The sequence below is a fragment of the Macaca thibetana genome, chromosome 12 (genome assembly GCF_024542745.1).
Source record: "Macaca thibetana thibetana isolate TM-01 chromosome 12, ASM2454274v1, whole genome shotgun sequence".
Classification (NCBI taxonomy): Eukaryota; Metazoa; Chordata; class Mammalia; order Primates; family Cercopithecidae; genus Macaca; species Macaca thibetana.
In genome coordinates, this window is record NC_065589.1 from 41,763,010 (window position 1) to 41,784,367 (window position 21,358).

Genomic DNA, 21,358 nt, shown 5'->3' on the forward strand with positions numbered 1-21,358 from the left:
AGATTGTTTTCAGGTTTTTGCTATTATAAACAATATTGCTGGGAACACATTTTTTGTACATATATTTGTGTGAGAGCACAAAAAGTATCTGTAGGATAAATTCCTAGCAGTGAAATTGTTATGCTAAAGAATATCTGTGGCTGGGCACGGTGGCTCATGCTTGTAATCCCAGCACTTTGGGACGCCGAGGTGGGCGGATCATGAGGTCAGGTGTTCGAGACCAGCCTGGCCAACATGGTGGAACTCGTCTCTACTAAAAATACAAAAATTAGCTGGGCATGGTGGCAGGTGCCTGTAATCTCAGCTACTTGGGAGGCTGAGGTAGGAGAATCGCTTGAACCCGGGAGGTGGAGGTTGCAGTGAGCTGAGATCGCGCCACTGCACTTCAGCCTGGGTGACAGAGCAAGACTCCATCTCCAAAAAAAAAAAAAAAGAATGTCTGCTTTTTTAGTTTGAGTAGATATTGTCAAATTACCCTTTCCAAAACAACTATACCAATTGAATGTCCTACTAGTAGTTTGAGAGTTTTTCCTCCTACTAACTGCCAATACTATTTTCAAAGTTTTTAATCTTGACTAATCTGATAGTTAAAAACTGGTGTCACATTGTTATTCATTATTGTTTTTCTTTACCTGTGAACTGCGTATTCATGTCCTGTGTCTTTTTTTTTTGGCCAATTAGTGGGAGAGGTTTGTTTTACTGTATTGCCCAGACTGGTCTCAAATTCCTGGGCTCAAGCAATCCTCCCACCTCGATCTCCCAAAGTGCTGGGATTATAGATGTGAGGCACTGTGCCCAGCCCCGTTTTTCTTATTGAGCTGTGTATTTTTTTTTTTTTCTTAGTGACTTGCAATAGTTCTTTGAATATTGAGGAATTGACACTGGTTTTTCATGTTGCATGTTTTCAGTTAATTATTGACTTTACATTTATTTTTTGAATTGAGATATAATTCACATACCATAAAATTTACCCCTTTAGGGAGCCAGGCGCGGTGGCTCATGCCTGTAATCCCAGCGCTTTGGGAAGCTGAGGCAGGTGGATTACTGGAGGCCAGGAGTTTGAGGCCAGCTTAGCCAACATGGTGAGACCCTGTCTCTACTAAAAATACAAAAATTAGCCAGGTGTGGTGGCGCATGCCTGTAATCCCAGCTACTGGGTAGCTGAGGCAGGAGAATCACTTGAATCTGGGAGGCAGAGGTTGCAGTGAGCCAAGATTGCACCTCTGCACTTCAACCTGGGTGACAGAGTGAGACTCTGTCTCAAAAAAAAAAAAAAAAAAAAAAAAAAAAAAGGGCCAGGCGTGGTGGCTCACGCCTGTAATCCCAGCACTTTGGGAGGCCAAGGTGGGTGGATCACAAGGTCAATAGATTGAGACCATCCTGACCAACATGATGAAACCCTATCTCTACTAAAAATACAAAAAAATTAGCCGGGCATGGTGTTGGGCGCATGTAGTCCCAGCAACTCGTGAGGCTGAGGCAGGAGAATCACTTGAACCTGGGAGGTGGAGGTTGCAGTGAGCCGAGATTGCGCCACTACACTCAAGCCTGGCGACAGAGCGAGCCTCTGTCTCAAAAAAATAAAAATTAAAAATAAAATTTACCCCTTTAAAGCATACAATTGAGTGGTTTTTATTACTAGACATTTTACATGAGTGGATCCATACAATATGTTGCCTTTTGTGTATGGCTTCTTTCACTTAGCATGTTTACAAGGTTTGTTTCTGTGGTAGCATGTATCAGTACTTTCTTTTTATAATTAAATAATATTTCATTGTGTAGATATACCACATTTTATTTATCCATTCATCAATGGGTGGACATTCGAGTTATTTCTATTTTTTCTTTTTTGGCTATTATGAATAACTCTGCTCTCTTTAGTCTATTTGGGCTGCTATAACAAAATACCTTAGACTGGGTAATATATAAACAATAGAAATGTATTGCTCACAGTTCTGCAGATTGGAAAGTACAAGCTTAAAGTGCCAGCAGACTCAGTGTCTAGTAAGGGCTCATAGTCTCTGCCTCATAGATGGCACCTTCTAGCTAATCAAATTCAGGAGGGCAGAGCTGTCATGACCTAATCATTTCCCAAAGGCCCCATCTCTCTTTTTTTTTTTTGACAGAGTCTAGCTCTGTCACTCAGGCTGGAGTGCCGTGTCATGATCTCGGCTCACTGCACCCTCTGCCTCCTGGGTTCAAGTGATTCTCCTGCCTCAGCCACTTGAATAGTTGGTATTACAGGTGCGCAACACCATGCCTGGCTAATTTTTTTTTTTTTTTTTTTTTTTTTTTGTAGAGACAGGGTTTCACTGTGTTGGCCAGGCTGGTCTTGAACTCCTGATCTCAGGTGATCCACGTGCCTCGGCCTCCCAAAGTGCTGGGATTACAGGCGTGAGCCACCTCGCCCAGCTGCAAAGGCCTCCCCTGTTAATACCACCATATTGAAGATTAAGTTTCAACATGAATTTAGACAACAACAGCTGTTTTGAACATGCATTCACAAATTTTTGTGTGAATGTACATGTTCAGTTCTTTTTAGTATATACTTAGGAATAGAATTGCTAGATCATATGGTAATTCAACACTTAACTTCTTGAGGAACTGTCATGCTTCTTTCCAGAGTGGATGTACCATGTTACGTTTCTACAACAGTGTATGAGGATACCAGTTTCTCTACATTCTCACACTTATTTTCCATCTTTTTGATTGTAGTCATCTTAATGGGTATAAAGAGTGATATGGCATTCTGGTATTTATTTGTTTTTGCTGTATGTTTTAGTTTTTTATATAGCCAACTTTATCAGGAATACACATACATTTTTTCCCCCGAAGCCAAATATGCTTTAGCTCTGCATATTTTTCTTTCTTTTTTTTTTTTTTTTTTTTTTTGTTAAGACAGGGTCTTGCTTTGTTGCCCAGGCTGGTGTGCAGTGGCGTGATCATGGCTTACTGCAGCCTGCTGCCTAGAACCCCTGAGCTCAGGTGCTCCTTCTGAGCTCAAGTGCTTCTCCTGCCTCAGCCTCCTGAGTAGCTGGGACTACCACCATGTCCTGCTAATTAAAAAAAAAAAGAAAAAAAATTGTAGCAACGGGGTCTCAATATGTTGCCCAGGCTGCTCTTAAACACGTGAGCTCAAGCAATCCTCCCCATCTCAGCCTCCCAAAGTGCTGGGATTTCAGGAATGACCTACTGGACCCAGCCTTCTATTTCCTTTTTTTTTTTTTTTTTTTGAGACAGAGTCTTGCTCTGTTGCCCAGGCTGGAATGCAGTGAGTGGCATGATCTCAGCTCACCACAACCTCCGCCTCCCGGGTTCAAGTGATTTTCCTGCCTCAGCTTCCTGAGTAACTGAGACTACAGGCGCGTGCCACCATGCCCAGCTAATTTTTTTATTTTTAGTAGAGATGGGGTTTCACTATGTTGGCCAGGCTGGTCACGAACTCCTGACCTTATGATCCACCCACCTCGGCCTCCCAATGTGTTGGGATTACAGATGTGAGCCACTGCGCCCAGCCCTTCTGTTTCTTTATAGTCTCTTTTTCATCCTAGTAAGTTCCTTAGATGTCTGGCAATCTTTTTTCCCTCGTGTTTAAGAATAGGGGAATAGGCTGGGTGCGGTGGCTTATGCCTTTAATCCCAGCACTTTGGGAGGCTGAGGCGGGCAGATCACCTGAGGTCGGGAGTTTGAGACCAGCCTGGCCAAAATGGTGAAACCCCATCTCTACTAAAAATACAAAAAAAATTGGCCGAGTGTGGTGGTGGGCACCTGTAATCCCAGCTACTTGGGAGGCTGAGGCAAAAGAATAGCTTGAACACGGGAGGCAGAGGTTGCAGTGAGCCGAGATCGTGCCATTATACTTCAGCCTGGGTGAGAAGACCGAGACTCTGTCTCAAAAAAAAAAAAAAGTTGGGGGGGAATAAAAAATGAGAAGCTTTGACCATGTTAGTATATGGCTGATTTGAGCTAGTATTGGTACAAAAGTTATTGTGGTTTTGCCATTTAAAAAAAATAATTTTTGCACCAACCTAGTAACTGACTATAAATATAAACTTCACCATAGGATCCCACTAGGCCATTCATTTGGAAATTTTCCCAAATCCATATCTTTAAGTCTTTCCTCTTAGAGTGGTCAAATTCCCTAGAAACAACTCTTCTGGTATCTTAACTAGAGATCTTGTTGCTAGTATTTTGGTGGCCAAGTGGCAATATCTAGTCAGTTATATTTCACTTCACTTAATCTTCCTATTTTCTTTTTTTTTTTTTTTTTTTTTGAGACAGAGTCTTGCTCTGTCGCCCAGGCTGGGGTACAGTGGCCGGATCTCAGCTCACTGCAAGCTCCGCCTCCCGGGTTTAGACCATTCTCCTGCCTCAGCCTCCCGAGTAGCTGGGACTACAGGCGCCCGCCACCTCGCCTGGCTAGTTTTTTGTATTTTTTAGTAGAGACGGGGTTTCACCGTGTTAGCCAGGATGGTCTCGATCTCCTGACCTCGTGATCCGCCCGTCTCGGCCTCCCAAAGTGCTGGGATTACAGGCTTGAGCCACCGTGCCCGGCCAATCTTCCTATTTTCAATTTGGCATCCACCCCCATCACTGTTGGGGCTCCCAGGTAGAAATTATTTTTTATCCTTTCAGAGAATAAATCTCCATTGTTTTACCTAGATGTATGGAGAAAGTGAAGGGATCTGAAAGTATGGCTGCTTCCAGATCAGACTTTCAACTTGATTTTTAACTTTTCATTTTGAAATAACTTCAGACTTACAAAAAACATTGTTAAAATAGTACAAAGTGCTTCCATAAACCCTTCGCCATTCATCTGTGGGAAGCTTTTTAGAGGTACAACTTTCCTGGTTCCTACCCGAGGTTTTAAGTAGGTCAACTGGGTTAAGGCATAGAAGTGTATGTTTTTAAAAAGGTCTTTAAATAACTAATGTGCATCCAGATTTAGGAGCCACTTTCTTAGACATTATAAATGTTAGGAAAGCGTTTATTCATTCAACAAGTATTTATTAAACAATAATGTATTAGACACTGGCTGGACACTAATGATAGAGATTAATAAATCAGGGTCTTTATTCTAAAGTTGCTTATTACTAAATGGGAGAAAGAGACATAAAGGAATAAAATTATAATTCAGTGGGATAAATGCTATATTAGAGCTACACAGGTAAGGGACTGGTTTACTTTAGCAGAGAGAAGTAAGAAGGGCTTTATGGCTAAAGTAAAAATTTGATCTAGGACTTGAAATCTTATCAGGAATCACCCAAGTGAAAAAGTATATTCTATTAAGAAGGAGCAGCGAGCATTAAAGCAAGGAATTCTGATTGGTTACAGCATATTGTTGGAATGGTAAGAAGATTGATATAGTGTGGTATATGTGGTTGGTAATGGAGGGAAGTAAAGCTGGAGAGGAAGGATGAAGGTGGATTTTAAAGTACCTTGTAATAAGGACTTTGATTTTAAAGGACCTTGTGATAAGTTTGGATTTTATTATGAAGTCAGTAGGAAGATGGTAGACTTATTTATAGGGGAGTCATCTGTTCAAGCATGTATGATTGATTTTTTGAGATGGAGTCTCACTCTGTTGCCCAGGCTGGAGTGCAGTGGCGTGATCTCGGCTCACTGTAAGCTCTGCCTCCCGGGTTCAAGCAATTCTCCTGCCTCAGCCTCCTGAGTAGCTGAAAAACAGGCTTGTGCCACCATGCCTGCCTAATTTTTGTATTTGTAGTAGAGACAGGGTTTCACCGTGTTAGCCAGGATGGTCTCGATCTCCTGACCTTGTGATCCACCCACCTTGGCCTCCCAAAGTGCTGGGATTACAGGCGTGAGCCACCGTGCCTGGCCTCATTTATTTTTTAAAAACAGAAACATAGATGACAAGATGACAGCAAGGGATATGACTTGTAAGAAGGATAATATAAACAGGAAACCTTTGAGAAAGATGCTATGTTGATCTGATTAAGAAATCATAAAGGTCAATATTAAGGCATTGTGATAACCAGTTGCTAGTAGAAGTAATTATTTGTAATCCTTTTAACCTTGCATTTGTTGTTTTTAGGTTTGAAGTCCTGAGTTTTCTCATGCTGTGTTATAATTCTGCTATTGTATATATGCCTGCCTCATCTTATCAATCTCTTTGTCGGATGGGTTCCAGGTGAGAAGAGTGATTATTACTAATCTTCATATTTATTTGACAGATATTTATTGAACACATTCTCTAAGCCAGGCACTCTTCTAACTTCTGGTAATACAGCAGTAAACAAAACTCAGGGAGCTTATATTCCTGTAGGAGTCCGTATCCTCATGAGGCTGTTTTTTTGTTGTTGCTTTTTTATGAGATAGGATTTCTCTCTGTCACTCAGGCTGGAGTACAGTGGCTGAATCATAGCTCACTGTGCCCTCGGCCTCCTTGGCTCAAGGAATCCTCCCGCCTGGGCCTCCCAAGTAGCTGGGACCACAGGTGTACACCACGACACTCAGCTAATTTTTGTAAAGACAGGGTCTTGCTATGTTGCCCAGGTTTGTTTTGAAGTTCTGGCCTCAAGCATTCTTGCCACATCAGCCTCCCAAAGTGCTGCGAGTACAGGTGTGAGCCACCATGCCTGGCCTTGTGCATTATGAAAATGTTTTCAGCATTAAAGAAATATTTTCTAGCTGAACATAGAGTTGTACCAAGACATCCAAATCTAAGGTTGTTTAGTGACATATCTTATCATTCCCTGGTTGCCTTTGTAAATCACTTTGAGATCTTTGAAAAAAATAGTGCTATATATATGGGAAAGTCTTAAGGAATGTGAACCTCTTCCCATACATTTCATAAATAACTGTCTCTGTGTTGGAGAAAGTGATTAGCAATACTACCAATGATGTATGTGTCTCATTTGTATGTGGGGGGTGGATATTCTGTATCTCATGGATTATAATCTTTACTAAATCAGAATTTCTAATAATTTGGACAGACCTAGGCTGAAATCTTGTTCTGTCACCCAGGCTGGAGTGCAGTGGTGCCATATCAGCTTATTCAATCTTTGCCTCTCAGGTTTAAGCGATCTTCTCACCTCAGTCTCCTGAGTAGCTGGGTCTACAGGTGCCCACCACTGTGCTGGGTTGTTTTTTTTTTTTAAATAGAGACCGGGTTTCATGGTGTTGCATAGGCAGGTCACAAACTCCTAGGATTAAGTGATCTGCCTGCCCTGGCCTCCCAACATGCTAGGATTACAGGTGTGAGACACTGTACCTGGCCTTAAATTTCTACTGTGGAAAAAATGTAGGCCAGGTGCAGTGGTTCACGCCTGTAATTCCATCACGTTGGGAGGCCAAGGCGGGCAGATCACCTGAGGTCAGGAGTTTGAGACCAGCCTGGCCAACATGGTGAAACCCTGTCTCTACTAAAAATACAAAAATTAGCTGGGCGTGGTAGTGCATGCCTATAATCCCAGCTACTTGGGAGGCTGAGGCATGTGGATGACTTGAACCTGGGAGGCAGGGTTGCAGTGATCCGAGATCGTGCCACTATACTACAGCCTGGGTGACAGAGTGAGAACTTGTCTCAAAAAAAAAAAAAAAGAAAAAAAGAAAAAAATTTAAGTGATATAAATTAGTTTGGAGACAATGGATGTTTAGAGTCACAGAAGTTCAGTTATAGAAGGAATTCTGAATTCAGCCTTTCAAAATGATTTTTACTTGAGGATATCAATCCCCCAAAAAGGTTAAATGTTGTGTTCGTTTTCTATTACTGCGTAATAAATTGCCACAAATTGAGCAGGTTAAAACATCACACATTTATTATTTCACAGCTTTTGTGGGTCAGGAATCCAGATGGCTTAGCTGGGGTACTCTGCTTAGCGTCTTACAAGGCAGCAGTTAAGATGTTAGCTGGAGTTGCAGTCTCATCTGAGGCTCAAAAGTTTTGTTGGCAGAATTGAGTTCCTGTGGCTGTAGGACTGAGGGCTTCAGTTTTTTGTGGCTGTGTGCTGGAGGCCATCCTTCGCTCCTTGCCACATTGGCCTCCCAACACAGGCAGCCTACAACATGGCAGCTTACTTCTTCAACATAGGAGGAGTGGACTCCAGCAAGACCTGTTACCTTATGTAACGTACTCATGTACACATAATCATGGAATCCCATCACCTTTGCCTTATTCTATTGGTTAGAAGCAAGCTGTAGATCCTACCCTTGCTGAAGGGGAAGGGCATGACACAGTGTGAATACCAGAAAGATCATAGGGATCATGGCTCTCCAAGAGTCTGTCCACCACAAGTGCTTTGCTCAAGGTGACATGCTATTGTGTTACTGGGAAGAGATCCTGCTTAAACAAAACTTACTAATTTTTCCCATCTAAATTAGCTGTTACTTTGATTTTACAGATTACTTAAAAATATTTGTTTCTCTTAACTGTAATAACGTGATTAATGTCTAACAAAATTCTTGTCTCTAATTTAGATGCTGTTTAAGCACTTACTGCCTATCTGCAGATAAATTTATTTATAATTCATTACTTTAGGTTCATTAAAAGAAAACTGCCTGCTCTCTCATTGAGAACATTATTGTGGCCTTCAATAGAATTTCTTTTTTCTTTTTTTTTTTTTTTGAGATAGAGTCTTCCTCTGTCACCCAGGCTAGAGTGCAGTGCCACAATCATTATACATAGCTCACTGCAGCCTCGAACTCGTAGGCTCAAGCAGTCCTTCCACCTCAGTCTCTTTAGTAGCTATGACTATAGGGATGTGCCACCATATTTGGCTAATTTTTAAATTTGTTATAGAGATGGGGTCTCACTGTGTTGTCCAAGCTGGTCTTGAACTCCTGGCCTCAAGTGATCTTCCTACCTTGGTCTCCCAAAGTACTGGAATTATAGGCATGAGTCACCACACTCAGCCTAATAGAATTTCTTAATAACAAAGATGATGGCAGAGTTTAGTGGTCCTCAAACTTTTGTTCTTTTGTTCATATATCCTCTACAGAATTTTGAAAAACTATGTACTCCTTGTACGTTGTTGACATTAAAGGTTTTTCATCCTATCTTAAGTAGGTAGAAATTATATAATTTCTAGGCCAGGCGTGGTGGCTCATGTCTGTAATTCCAGCACTTCAGGAGGCTGAGGTGGGCAGATCACCTGAGGTCACGAGTTTGAGACCATCCTGGCCAACATAATGAAACCCTGTCTCTACTAAAACTACAAAAATTAGCCGGGAGTGGTGGCACATGCCTGTAGTCCCAGCTACTTGGGAGGCTGAGGCAGGTGAATCGCTTGAACCTGGGAGGCAGAGGTTGCAGTGAGCCGAGATCAGGCCACTGTACTCCAGCCTGGGCGGCAGAGCGAGACTCCATCTCAAAAAAAAAAAAGGAAAAAGGAAATGATGTAATTTCTAGTATGTAAGTATCGACATAATTAAAAAAATAACTGTTGGGTCACTGTTTTAAATGTATGTAATGTAAATACCATAATGATGTGATACCATCATCCATTTGAGGAATAAATGAAGAAACTTTTCTTTAATGGTCTAATATTACATTTATTCCTTTTTCTCCTTGAAATTAAAGGAGAAATTTCCATTCCCCTTTCGCCACATAGTTTTATCTTAATATAATGCTATTTTTATTTTATTTTATTTTTTATTTTTATTTTTTTGAGATGGTGTCTTGCTCTGTTGCCCAGGCTGGAGTGAAGTGGCGCGATCTTGGCTCATTGCAAGCTCCACCTCCCAGGTTCACGCCATTCTCCTGCCTCAGCCTCCTGAGTAGCTGGGACTACAGGTGCCTGCCACCATGCCCGGCTAATTTTTTAAAAATATTTTTAGTAGAGGTGGGGTTTCACCGTGTTAGCCAGGATGGTCTCGATCTCCTGACCTCGTGATCCACCTGGCTCGGCCTCCCAAAGTGCAGGGATTATAGGCATGAGCCACCGCGCTTGGCCATATAATGCTGTTTTTAAATAGCAAGTCTTTTATTGTATATCTCTGCTACAAAAAATATATAAACAGAATTTAAAAAAAAATTTCCCAAGACCATAAGGCACTAAACACTAAAAAATGTCTTCTGGATTTACTATTACAATTATTTTACTAAATTAATTGATTAAATAATGTAGTATATTACAACTGTTGATCATTATCAAGCCTAACTTTTTTTGGAAGCATCACTTAATGAGATGAAATGGATGTTAGGGAGTTGTTTATAGTTGTTTGTTTAAAAATGGCCTCACAGACGACAGTATTTTGAAATGTCCTTTTGTTTTGAGATTTCTATACTTCCCATTAATTCACCCTGATACAATTTGGGTTGAGTGAAAGTTAGACATTTGTGTGTGTATGTGTGTGAAAAGAAAGAAGGATGATTGTGAAAGAGATGGTTAGCTATTTTAGAAAAGTTGCTTTTATGAGCAGTCCACTAGAATGAGTGCTTTATGAGAGCACAGATTTCATTTTTATTTTTTATCTTTCACCTGTTCACAACTGTATGCCTAGGCCCAGAACAATGACTGGTATATAACAGGCACTCAATAAATACTTGAGGAATGAATAAAGTGAATAAATGAACTTAGGAAAACAAAAACTATTTTATTTAAGGAATCTGGAAATCACATGTTAAATAGTGTATTTTCCTAGGGTTTGTGTGAGTGGGTTTCCACGGCAACATGAAAAACATTGGAAAGAACTCTGTGGTCGAATAGTATTGGATCCTGAATTTATGGTGCAGCTTCTCACAGGGGTGTATTATGCCATGTAAGTAGGTGGAATATAAAATTGCATGAATTCTTCCTAATGTTTAGAAACTTTGAAAATTTCTCTTTCTTCCTTATCAGACACAGTACTGAATCTTTTGTTCCATGATGGGCTTATCTTCTTTTTCTAATATGGTTTCCTTTTAGTACTTTTAAAATAGCCAAAATATAACATAACTAGTCATTAAAATTGGAGTCTAGAAATTGTCAGATTTTCTGTATGGAAGACTATCTCTACATAGTTCATAACCCAGGTTTTCATGAATGCATTAAGTAGATTAAATATCAGCATGTAATAAAAACCAATTTATGTGAAGAAACATTTGTAAACATAGTATTTAAAATCTGTTTTGTTTTTATAACCAAAAGTGGGATAGTTCACAAATGAAATGACATAACACTTGGTATGAAAGTTTTGCTTCACAACCAAAATAGTAGGATTTGGAACAATTTAAAAAGTTGTGCTGAAGATTAGATATTTGCTCAGGAGAGTAAATGATCTTCTTCTTCATAGGTATAATGGACAGTGGGACCTTGGCCAGGAAGTTCTTGATGATATCATTTATAGAGCCCAGCTAGAGCTTTTTTCTCAACCACTATTGGTAAGTTATTATCTTTACTCTTTATTAAATATACTTGTACCTAAAAAAGGTACTAGGTTAAAAAAGTAAGACAATCCAAATAATTAGGGGAAAAATTTTATTCCATGATAACAGTTGGTTAACTGTTAGAAAACAAAATAGGTTTAGGTCCTTTCCACCTTCCAGTACCAAAATAAAGTTCAGATAAAGTGAATAATTAAATGTTTTGAAATCCATTAAGAAAAGAGAGAAGAAAAGGTTCTAAATATTCAGATTTCTGGAGAAGGGATTACTTTCTAAGCATAAATGATAGGACAAGTCACTAAAATAAGTTTGATCCCCACCCTCCAGCCCCCACATAAACACTTGAATTCTAAGCCGTTAGGTTTTTGGGTTTTTTTTGTTTCTTGTTTTGTATTTTTTGTAGAGACAGGGTCTTTCTGTGTGGCCAAGGCTGGCCCCAGCCTCCCAGAGTGCTGGGATTAAAGATGTGTGACACCACACCCAGCCTATTCCATCAGTTTTTTTAAATTTATTTTTTATTTTTATTTTTATTTTGTTTTTGTTATGAAGTCTGTCTCTGCCACCCAGACTGGAGTGCAGTGGCGCGATCTTGGCTTACTGCAACCTCTGCCTTATGGGTTCAAGTGATCCTTCCATCTCAGCCTCCCAAGTAGCTGGGATTGTAGGCACCACCATGCCCAGGTGATTTTTTTTTTTTTTTTTTTTTTTTTTTTGAGACAGAGTCTCACTCTGTCACCTATGCTGGAGTGCATTTGCGCGATCTCAGCTCACTGCAACCTCTGCCTCCTGGGTTCAAGCAATTCTCCTATCTCAGCCTCCCGAGTAGCTGGGACTACAGGCGCGTGCCACCACACCTGGCTAACTTTTTATATTTTTAGTAGAGATAGGGTTTCACTGTATTAGCCAGGATGGTCTCAATCTCTTGACCTCGTGATCCACCCACCTTGGCCTCCCAAAGTGAATTTTTGTATTTTTAGTAGAGACAGAGTTTCCACTGTGTTGGCTAGGCTGGTCTTGAAATCCTGATCTCAAGTGATCTGCCTGCCTTGGCCTCCCAGAATGCTGGGATTACAGGCGTGAGCCACCACGCCTGGCCTCCATCAGCTTTTTAAAAGCAAAATTAATATATGCAGGGCACAAACTGAGAAACATTTTCAGCAGTCATGATACGAATAAGCAAATTAATATTTCATTCTATGTAAAAAGATTTTGTACTCTCCCACAAAATAAACAAATCTCCAAATGGTAAGTGATCAATTGAAAAACAAATGTAAGGCTAGGTACGGTGGCTCACACCTGTAATCACAGCACTTTGGGAGGCTGAGGCGGGTGGATCATCTGAGGCCACAAGTTCAAGACCAGCCTGGTCAGCGTGGCAAAGCCCTGTCTCTACAAAAAAACACAAAATTTAAGGCCAGGCCCTGTGGCTCACACCTGTAATCCCAGCACTTTGGGGAGGCCAAGATGGATGGATCACGAGGTCAGCAGTTTAAGACCAGACTGTCCAAGATGGTAAAACCCCATCTCTACAAAAAATTAAAAACATTAGCTGGGCATGGTAGTGGGCGCCTGTAATCCCAGCTAATCGGGAGGCTGAGGCAGAGAATTGCTTAAACCCGGGAGGTGGAGGTTGCAGTGAGCCAAGATTGTGCCACTGCTCTCCAGCCTGGGCGACAGAGTGAGACCTCATCTGAAAAAAAAAACAAAACAAAAACAACATTAGCTGGGTGTGGTGGCGCATGCCTGTAATTCCAGCTGCTTGGGAGGCTGAGGCATGAGAATTGCTTGAACCTGGGAGGCAGAGGTTGCAATGGGCTGAGATCGTGCTGCTGCACTCTAGCCTGGGTGACAGAGCAATACCTTGTTTCAAAAACAAAACAAAACAACGAATGTAAATATCCAGTAGTGGAGTGAGGAAGGCATTCTTTATGTTACAGTGGTAGTGTGAAACAACTCTGAATATCCCCTGAAGAAGCAGTTTGGTAATGTGTGTTTATTTCTTTGGCCCTCTATCCCATGTCTAGCAATGTATTCCAAGAAACTAAACTTAAATTTAATACCAAAATTATAAATACCAAAGACAATGTATTATAAGCACCACATTGCAGTTTTATTTCTACTTGCAAAGGAATAAAAACAGTCTAAATGTCCCACAGCAGAAAATGATTTAAGTTATATAATATTTACTTGATGAGATTATATATATGAGGTTTTATATTAAAGGGAAGTGCTAGCTTGTATGAGGTAGAAAAACAGTATACAACTATTTTTTAGATCTAGACAGGACAGAGGAAACATAAAATGCTATAATAGTTGTCTAGGTGATTTGACTGAATTTTTATTCCTTTCCAATTTCCTAAGCTTTTTGTAGTATTTTGATAACAGTATTCTTAAAATACTATTTTCTACTTGCAGTATTGTAAGAATACAGCTTTTTATTTCACTGTTTCAAAAAATCACTATTATTTTTTGAGACAGGGTCTCACTCTGTCACTTATGCTGGAGTGCAGTGGTGTGATGACAGTTCACTGTAACCTCCACCTTCTGGGCTCAAGTGGTCCTCCTGCCTCAGCCTCCTGAGTCGCTGGGACTACAGGTGCATACCGGCACACCTGGCAAATTTTTGTATTTTTTTGTGGAGACAAGGTCTCACCTTGTTGCCCAGGCTGGTCTCAAATTCCCAGACTCAAGTGATCTGCCTGCTTCAGCCTCTCAAAGTGGTGGGATTACAGGCATGAGCCACCATGCCTGGCTCAGCTTTTTAAAAGCCATTTTATTTATATCATTTTTAAAATATTTAAGCCAAATATAAATTTATCAAGGTAGCATTTGCAGTAATTCTCCATTTGAATTCCCATTTGTTTCCTAATCTTACCCTGAGTTATATTAAAACAAATGGATAAAAAGATTTAAAAATTACATCATCAGAGTAGTACCTTGAACTTATGAAACTCTTTAATAGTTGATCCTTTCAACAATCTTGTAAATTAAGTAGAGGTGGCATTTCCAAGGCAATACAGGTAAAGAGATTAGTAACTCTAGTTACAGTATTCCTTTATTGTCCGTGGTCTCTGAGGTACACAATAATAATACCCTCTTTCCCTGTTCAAATCTAGAGCCATATGATAAACAGAAAAATAGTTGGTATATGGGGAACAAGTATTTTCATTACTGTTAAAAGCTAAATTGAAAGACTTTGCTCCACATCTAGACCTTGGAACAGCCCACTGGCAAGAATGTTTGAGTGAGCAGATCAGGCACACCCATCCAGGCTGCTTAATTCCATGTGGGCTTGTCCAAGTGGAGAGGGAAGGAGCAAGACAATCCTTTAGCTCAAGATTTTTGCTAGATTAGTACAGCCCAGTTAGGAAACATGGATCAGTCAAATGGCAATTACCAGGTATGTCACTTTCCTCTTCAGGGAGCAGAAAATGGTAGGACAAAATGTCAGAAGTATTTAAGGAACATTTCTCCTCATGTAAACAGAAGAGCAGAGAACATCCTAATGTTTTATTAGAGATTAAATTTTGCATGTTATTTATCTGAAGAATCAGACAATTCTAAATTGTCTCATAATCAGAGTTTATATGTTAATTCTTTGGCATGCTTTTTCTCTTTGAAAGTCAACAATTTTAAGGCATCATTGGGGTATGTGACTCATATTTTAGAAATTCTCATTTGAAAAGCCTGCTTAAAAGAATACAGAACAAGAAAGATACATTTATTAAACATTATAATACAAATTTTAAATACATATTCAAAAGTTATGGACACATGTAGTATAAACAAAAACTGCATATTGATTGTAAACTTGTATAGACTTATATTATCATTTTAGGTTGCCAATGCCATGAAAAACTCATTACCATTTGATGCTCCTGATTCTACACAAGAAGGCCAGAAAGTCCTTAAAGTTGAAGTCACTCCAACAGTGCCGAGGATTTCTCGGACTGCAATTACAACAGCTTCAATCCGTCGTCATAGATGGAGAAGAGAAGGTGAGTACAAAATCCCCATAGTCCACACATGGAGTCAAGTAAATTTATCACTGTTTTTACAGACTGTCTTAGCACATGATATTAAAAGACCCTGTGTAAAGTAAATTTTTTTGTTTATCACTAGAAATGTGACTAAATGTCTAAAGTTATTTTAATATGTATTTATAAAATAGATGTTTAGATTGCTGTATGAAGATTAAAACAAAATAAGATGAGGTTAATTTTTGTCTTTTTTTGAACTAAATAAGAAAAATAGGAAAGAAGTTGCTTTAACCTTGTTACCATACTGGAAAAAAAAAGGTGCACGTATGAGCACTGTGGGAAAAACTATATAACTGGCCAAACTAACAGTATAATGCAAGCTATTCATAAAATGATTTATTCTTGATTTTTGATTTTTATCTTTGCCTTTCCTTTTTTTGTAAGTGCTGAATCCAGCAGTATTTCATACACATGGTACTTGAATAGTCAAGCTGTCTTGCCTAAGAGATATTGCCATTTTAATGATCCTGATTTTTCTGTCTTAATTCATTTGCAAACCTCACATTGTTCATCTGCTGCCTTATGTGTGTGCATGCTGTGCACACACATGTAACTATATAAATAGTGTTTGTGTTTATATCATATCCATATATACATTTTCTTATCTGCCTGGGTCAAAATGCTCAGAAAATAATAGAGCAGCATAAAAGCACTAAAATTTTATATGTTGAATCCCAGATGGCTTTGACTTCTCAAACGAGGCTGACTCGAGTATTCCTGGCTCCCCGATCCAACACGGCTCCACTGACCTAGGGATCAAACGTGTGCAAGAGGGGGAGGTGCTGGTGCGCAGGACCCCTGAGCATGGCTCACCCGAGCCCAACTCAGCAACAGCCACAACAGAGGGTAGGACAGAGATGAGGAGGCAGAAGTCAGTGAGGCAGTTGCTGGAGAAGGATCCTGGCTCTCTATCCCCAAGCAGAGCATCTTTCCATTCTAATGTGTGTTTCCAGTACCCCAGGGTGTATTAGCTTCTCCTTGCAAAGCACCCTCCCTCCTCATATGCATAGCACCGGGTCAGGTGCAATCTTTAGTTACCATTTGTGCTGGTCTGAAGTCTGCATCCTGTGTAATCAAGGAACAGCTTGGCATGGCTACTAACAAGGCAGGGTCCTGTCTCCAAAAGGTCTGCAAATGCTTGGAATTTTTTTTATTACTGAGCATGTTTATTCTAACATTAGGAAAGAAAAATGTACCCAGTGGACATGAGCCTTATTCATCAACATGAATGATTTTAATTATACAATATTCTTTAAAATTTTTGAAGAGAGTTTTAAAACATTAGCATATTATCTTTAAGATCAAAATTGAAGTGGAGCCAGCTGGTTTATGTGTAATTCTGTGGTGTTCAATGAAGAATTTCTTAGCTCTTTGACGAAGTACGCTGATGTTCATTGGCTTTATCATCTGTAGATTAAGTTGCTTAGGTCTAACTAGTAAACTACTGACACCTTCTATAAATGTGCTATCCTGATGCACAGTACATTTTACAATTTACTGTAAATAATGGTGGTATTAAATTCAATGGAATTAAAATGTATTATTATATTTAGAGGTCAGATATCCTAGTAGAGCCTTATTTCTATAATGTAAGTATCACAACATGGAGGGGTTTTTTAATACCCTTCCCTTGAACCCCCATCTGCAAAAGAATGCTTTGTTGGGAAAGTATTTACTTGCTGTTTTGCATGTAATGCCATAGGAATTAGCTTTGTAAAGGAGGGAACTGTAGCCAGTTTTTAAAAAGTTATTTAATGTATTGCTACTGTGGATCCTTTATACTTATTAAATCAAACAAGTAGCTTTAAATGAGGTTATATATTTTTACTTAAAGACCAAACATACATAAAGCAGTTAATTTCCACCATAGGGAACTCTCTTGCTCTTTGGTGCATTAGAAATTTGAGCATGCTCAGTAAGAATCTAAATCTACCCTCTGTTCCCTTGCCCATTTACCCAGATTGACCTTATTTCATTTAACAGTGTTGCATGTGCATGACCTAGGGACCCAAAAAAGTTGGTGCTGTTTGAGAGATCCTTTAAATGGCTCTGAAAGATGCAGCCTTCCCTTTATTCCCTGTATCTTATTACGTTATCCCTAGGAGTAAGTTTTATCTTGTATAAACATGTAACAATAAGAAGATGAATAGATGTGGAACCCAGAGTTGGCCTAAACTGAACATTTTTGAATGACTGAGCCACTTGATATTTATCTACTACTATTGCTAGAATATTGGAAGTATTTATGCTAAATATAGTACCATGTTAATCAACAGTTGCTCAAATTCCAGAAAGTGTAGGATTAGGTTGAAGCATTCCTTCAAATACATCAAGTCATACACTTTGAAACAAATGAACCAAAATAGTAGTTCCTTTTTAATATCCTATAAAATATTAAAATATCCTATTTTAATATCTATCACTGGTAAAATTTCAGTTTGGGGGAGGGAGGAAGAAGGTGTAGCCACAAGGAAAGAGGAATGTTTCCTTATTTTACCTTTTAATCCAGATTGTTTGTAGTCTTATTTATTTATTTTTTTGAGGCAGGATCTCACTCACATCACCCAGGCAGGAGTACAGTGGCACAATCAAGGCTCACTGTAGCCTCAACTTCCTGGGCTCAAGTGATCTTCCCTCAGCCTCTGGAATAGCTAGTACTACAGGCACGCCACCACAGCCGGCTAGTTTTTTGTATTTTTAGTAGAGATACGGTTTTGCCATGTTGCCTAGGCTGGTCTCAAACTCCTGGACTCAAGCAGTCTGCCCACCTCAGCCTCCCAGGGTGCTGGGATTACAGGCATGAGCCACCACCCCGGCCTATTTGTAGTTTTAAATCAATGTTAACAGAAGCCAAATGTATAGGTAAAGTCAGCCATGAATAGAAATGTTCATTAAAAATCCATTTCATAGCTTCTTGGGGTTCAGTGTAAATACAAAAAGGAATAAAAAAAAAAAAAAAAGAAAAAAAATCTATTTCAGATGTCTCCTCTTCGGACCAGGAATGTATTGTTATCACCTTTGGAGCAAATTACAAAGGAAAAATGTTTTGAGACACTGTTGCCTTTTTCTTTCTTGAGGGTTTTTTCTCGACCCCCAGATGGTCTCACTCTGTTGCCCAGGCTGGAGTGTAGTCGCACAGTCATAGCTCACTGGAATCTCAAACTCCTGGGCTCCAGCAAACCTCTGGCATCACCCTTCTCAGTAGCTAGGACAACAGGCATGTCACCATGCCCAGTTAATTTTTAAATTGTTTGTAGAGATGGGGTCTTGCTATGTTGTCCGGGCTAGTCTTGAACTCCCAGGCTCAAGCACTTCTCCCGTCTTGGCCTCCCAGGTGTGACGCACTGCACCCAGCCTCCTTAAGATTCGTAGCTCACTACCACCTCGAGTTCCTGGACTTAAGTGATCCTCCCACCTCTGCCTCCTCAGTAGCTGGGACTATAGGTGGGTGCCATCACATCTGGCTAATTTTTTAACTTTCTGGAGATAGGATCTTGCTATTTGCCCAGGCTGGTCTCAAACTCCTCAACTCAAAGGATCTGTTTTGGCTTCCCAAAATGTTGGGATTACAGGCGTGAGCCACCATACCCCACCAAACAGAAGAAAGGAAATTACTAAAACCTATGAAAAGTTTTGGTAATTCTGAACTCTGCTGAAGCTTTTGGATTGACATAGATTATTGACTAGTTTTCTGCTATGATGGTTTTAAATAATTTTACAATTAAAATTGGGTTTATTACATGTTGAAATTGAAGAGACAATATAAGCCCATTACCTACTTTTCTCCTGATGTCGAGTACATTCTATTTGTGACTTTTAAAGCTGGAGTTAAGATTATTACTAAACTGGCCAGGCACGATGGCTCATGCCTATAATCCCAGCACTTTGGGAGGCCCAGGCAGGTGGATTGCTTGAGCCCAGGAGTTTGAGACCAGCCTGGGCAACATGGCAAAACCCCGTCTCTACAAAATATACAAAAATTAGCCAAGCATGGTGGCACATGCCTGTAGTCCCAGCTACTTGAGAGGCTGAGGTGGGAGGATCACTTGAGCCTGGGAGGTTGAGGCTACAGTGGGCTGTGATTGTGCCACTGCACTCCAGCCTGTGCAACAGAGTGAGACCTTGTCTCAAAAAATATATAATAAAAATAAATAAATGTTTTTAAAAATTATTACTAAACTGAAGACAATACCTGTGATTAAAGTATAATCAGTATTCCATTATATATACTAAGCATTTCTTAGTATATAAAATATCAATAGATTCTCTTGCATGATGGCTTTTATGTTACCATCTTTTTTATGGCCATATTGCTTGGACATCAGATCTGCATGTAGCAAGATTCAGAAGCTAGCACTAAGTCTCTCAGTCTCCTTTCCTAATAAATATACCTAATGATACATTTCTGTTCACTCCCAGTTTTATATCACTAATATCAATTCTGACCCAGTAACTATCCTTTCTTGGGCATTTTGGAGTTCTTTATACTAATTCTAAGTAAATTACTAAAATGTATCATATGAATATAAAGTTTTTATTTTGAGGCATATTATAAAAGTACATTATATACAGTTCTTTTGAAGAGGTTGAGAGAAGTGGTGTCAGCTGCTACTGTTCTTAGTAAATGCATTTTCATATGGCTTTGCATGGTGATTAAAGATTATTAAACTGCTGGATATAATAAGGTGCCTTTTGCTTTAAGGATAGCTTATTTCATTCTTTAGAAGGAAGAAAATAATCCATATGAGTAAATGTAGCTAAGTAAATATTTTTCCAGGTACTATGTTAAATAAAAGATTGTGTTTAAATATTTTGTATATATTTTGCTTAGGTAACTTATATCTCTAATATTTGTTTAGATTCTTTCCTAACATTTTTACCTTACCTGTAATGTTGATATCTGTTTTGAAGATTCAGATTAAACTTATGGCAGTCTGGAAAATGTATTTAATGAGGTAGCAAGCCAATATGAGTTCTTGAAAGAAGCAAATGTATTACTTTCTAAGAGAATGTTGATCATACTCTCAGTAAGAGAAGTGGCTTTCTGTAAACTGCAAGCTCAATATATTATATATTCTTCTCTTCCTCCCACAAAAACCCAAGATAAGAATTCTGTTGTTGGCCGGGAGAGATGGCTCACGCCTGTAATCCCAGCACTTTGGGAGGCTGAAGTGGGCAGATCACTTGAGGTCAGGAATTGGAGACCAGCCTGGCCAACATGGTGAAACCCCATCTCTACTAAAAATATAAAAATTAGCTGGGCATGGTGGTGCACGCCTGTAATCCCAGCTACTCGGGAGGGTAAGGCAGGAGAATTACTTGAACCAGGGAGGCAGAGGTTGCAGTGAGCTGAAGATCGTGCCACTGTACTCCAGTCTGGGTGACGGAGTGAGACTCTGTCTCAAAAAAAAAAAAAAAAAAAAAAATTATTTTGTTAACTGCAGTTTCTGCATGAAATGAAATGTGATGGGACACTATAGTATTTTGTGATTATGACATCTCAATACTAAGAATCTAAAATATTACAGAAATAATTACATAAAATATTATCAAAACATACCATATAGAAAATATAAATCCTTCTTAAATACCCCTGCTGGTTCCCTACCACTGCTCTCTGATAATATTTTCTTCACATTAATTGATCAAAATATGGAAACCAGTGAGTAGAAAAGGCCATAAGACAAAATATGACTGTGAAGTTACAGAAGCAATATAGTTTTGAGTTATTTTAAAAAATTGCTAGTTCCATGTTAAAGGTTCTAAAGCCATATAGAAGCAGTTAACCAACCACTGAGTAAATATAAATTTTATTATAGTTAAAAAGAGTTTGGCCTGTAAGCATAAATGAGTTTTTGGTATAATTCTGGGTAACCGGAATTAGAAGAGGGTCTCTTGCACATCTTATGGTGGGTTAAAGAAGGTATGAGGGGCAAAGTTTTTTTTTTTTTTTTTTTTCCAGTAGGTAGATATAGTCATTTCAGAAGAA

At 39.3% G+C, this 21,358-nt stretch overlaps 2 protein-coding genes across 8 annotated transcripts in view; both read left to right on the plus strand.

Annotated features, from left to right (window-relative positions):
- PPIL3 (peptidylprolyl isomerase like 3) overlaps window positions 1-21,358 on the plus strand; it is a 448,181-nt gene that overhangs the window by 305,059 nt on the left and 121,764 nt on the right. The window lies entirely within an intron of this gene.
- HYCC2 (hyccin PI4KA lipid kinase complex subunit 2) overlaps window positions 1-21,358 on the plus strand; it is an 89,545-nt gene that overhangs the window by 59,773 nt on the left and 8,414 nt on the right. For 6 of the 7 annotated variants that reach the window (XM_050750623.1, XM_050750625.1, XM_050750624.1 and 3 more), the window contains 5 exons: window positions 6,059-6,154; window positions 10,609-10,725; window positions 11,239-11,326; window positions 15,168-15,327; window positions 16,048-16,215. In XM_050750623.1, the coding sequence (XP_050606580.1) occupies window positions 6,059-6,154; window positions 10,609-10,725; window positions 11,239-11,326; window positions 15,168-15,327; window positions 16,048-16,215 (629 nt within the window). The remainder of the gene's footprint in view (window positions 1-6,058; window positions 6,155-10,608; window positions 10,726-11,238; window positions 11,327-15,167; window positions 15,328-16,047; window positions 16,216-21,358) is intronic. The other variant, XM_050750628.1, reaches the window with a different exon arrangement.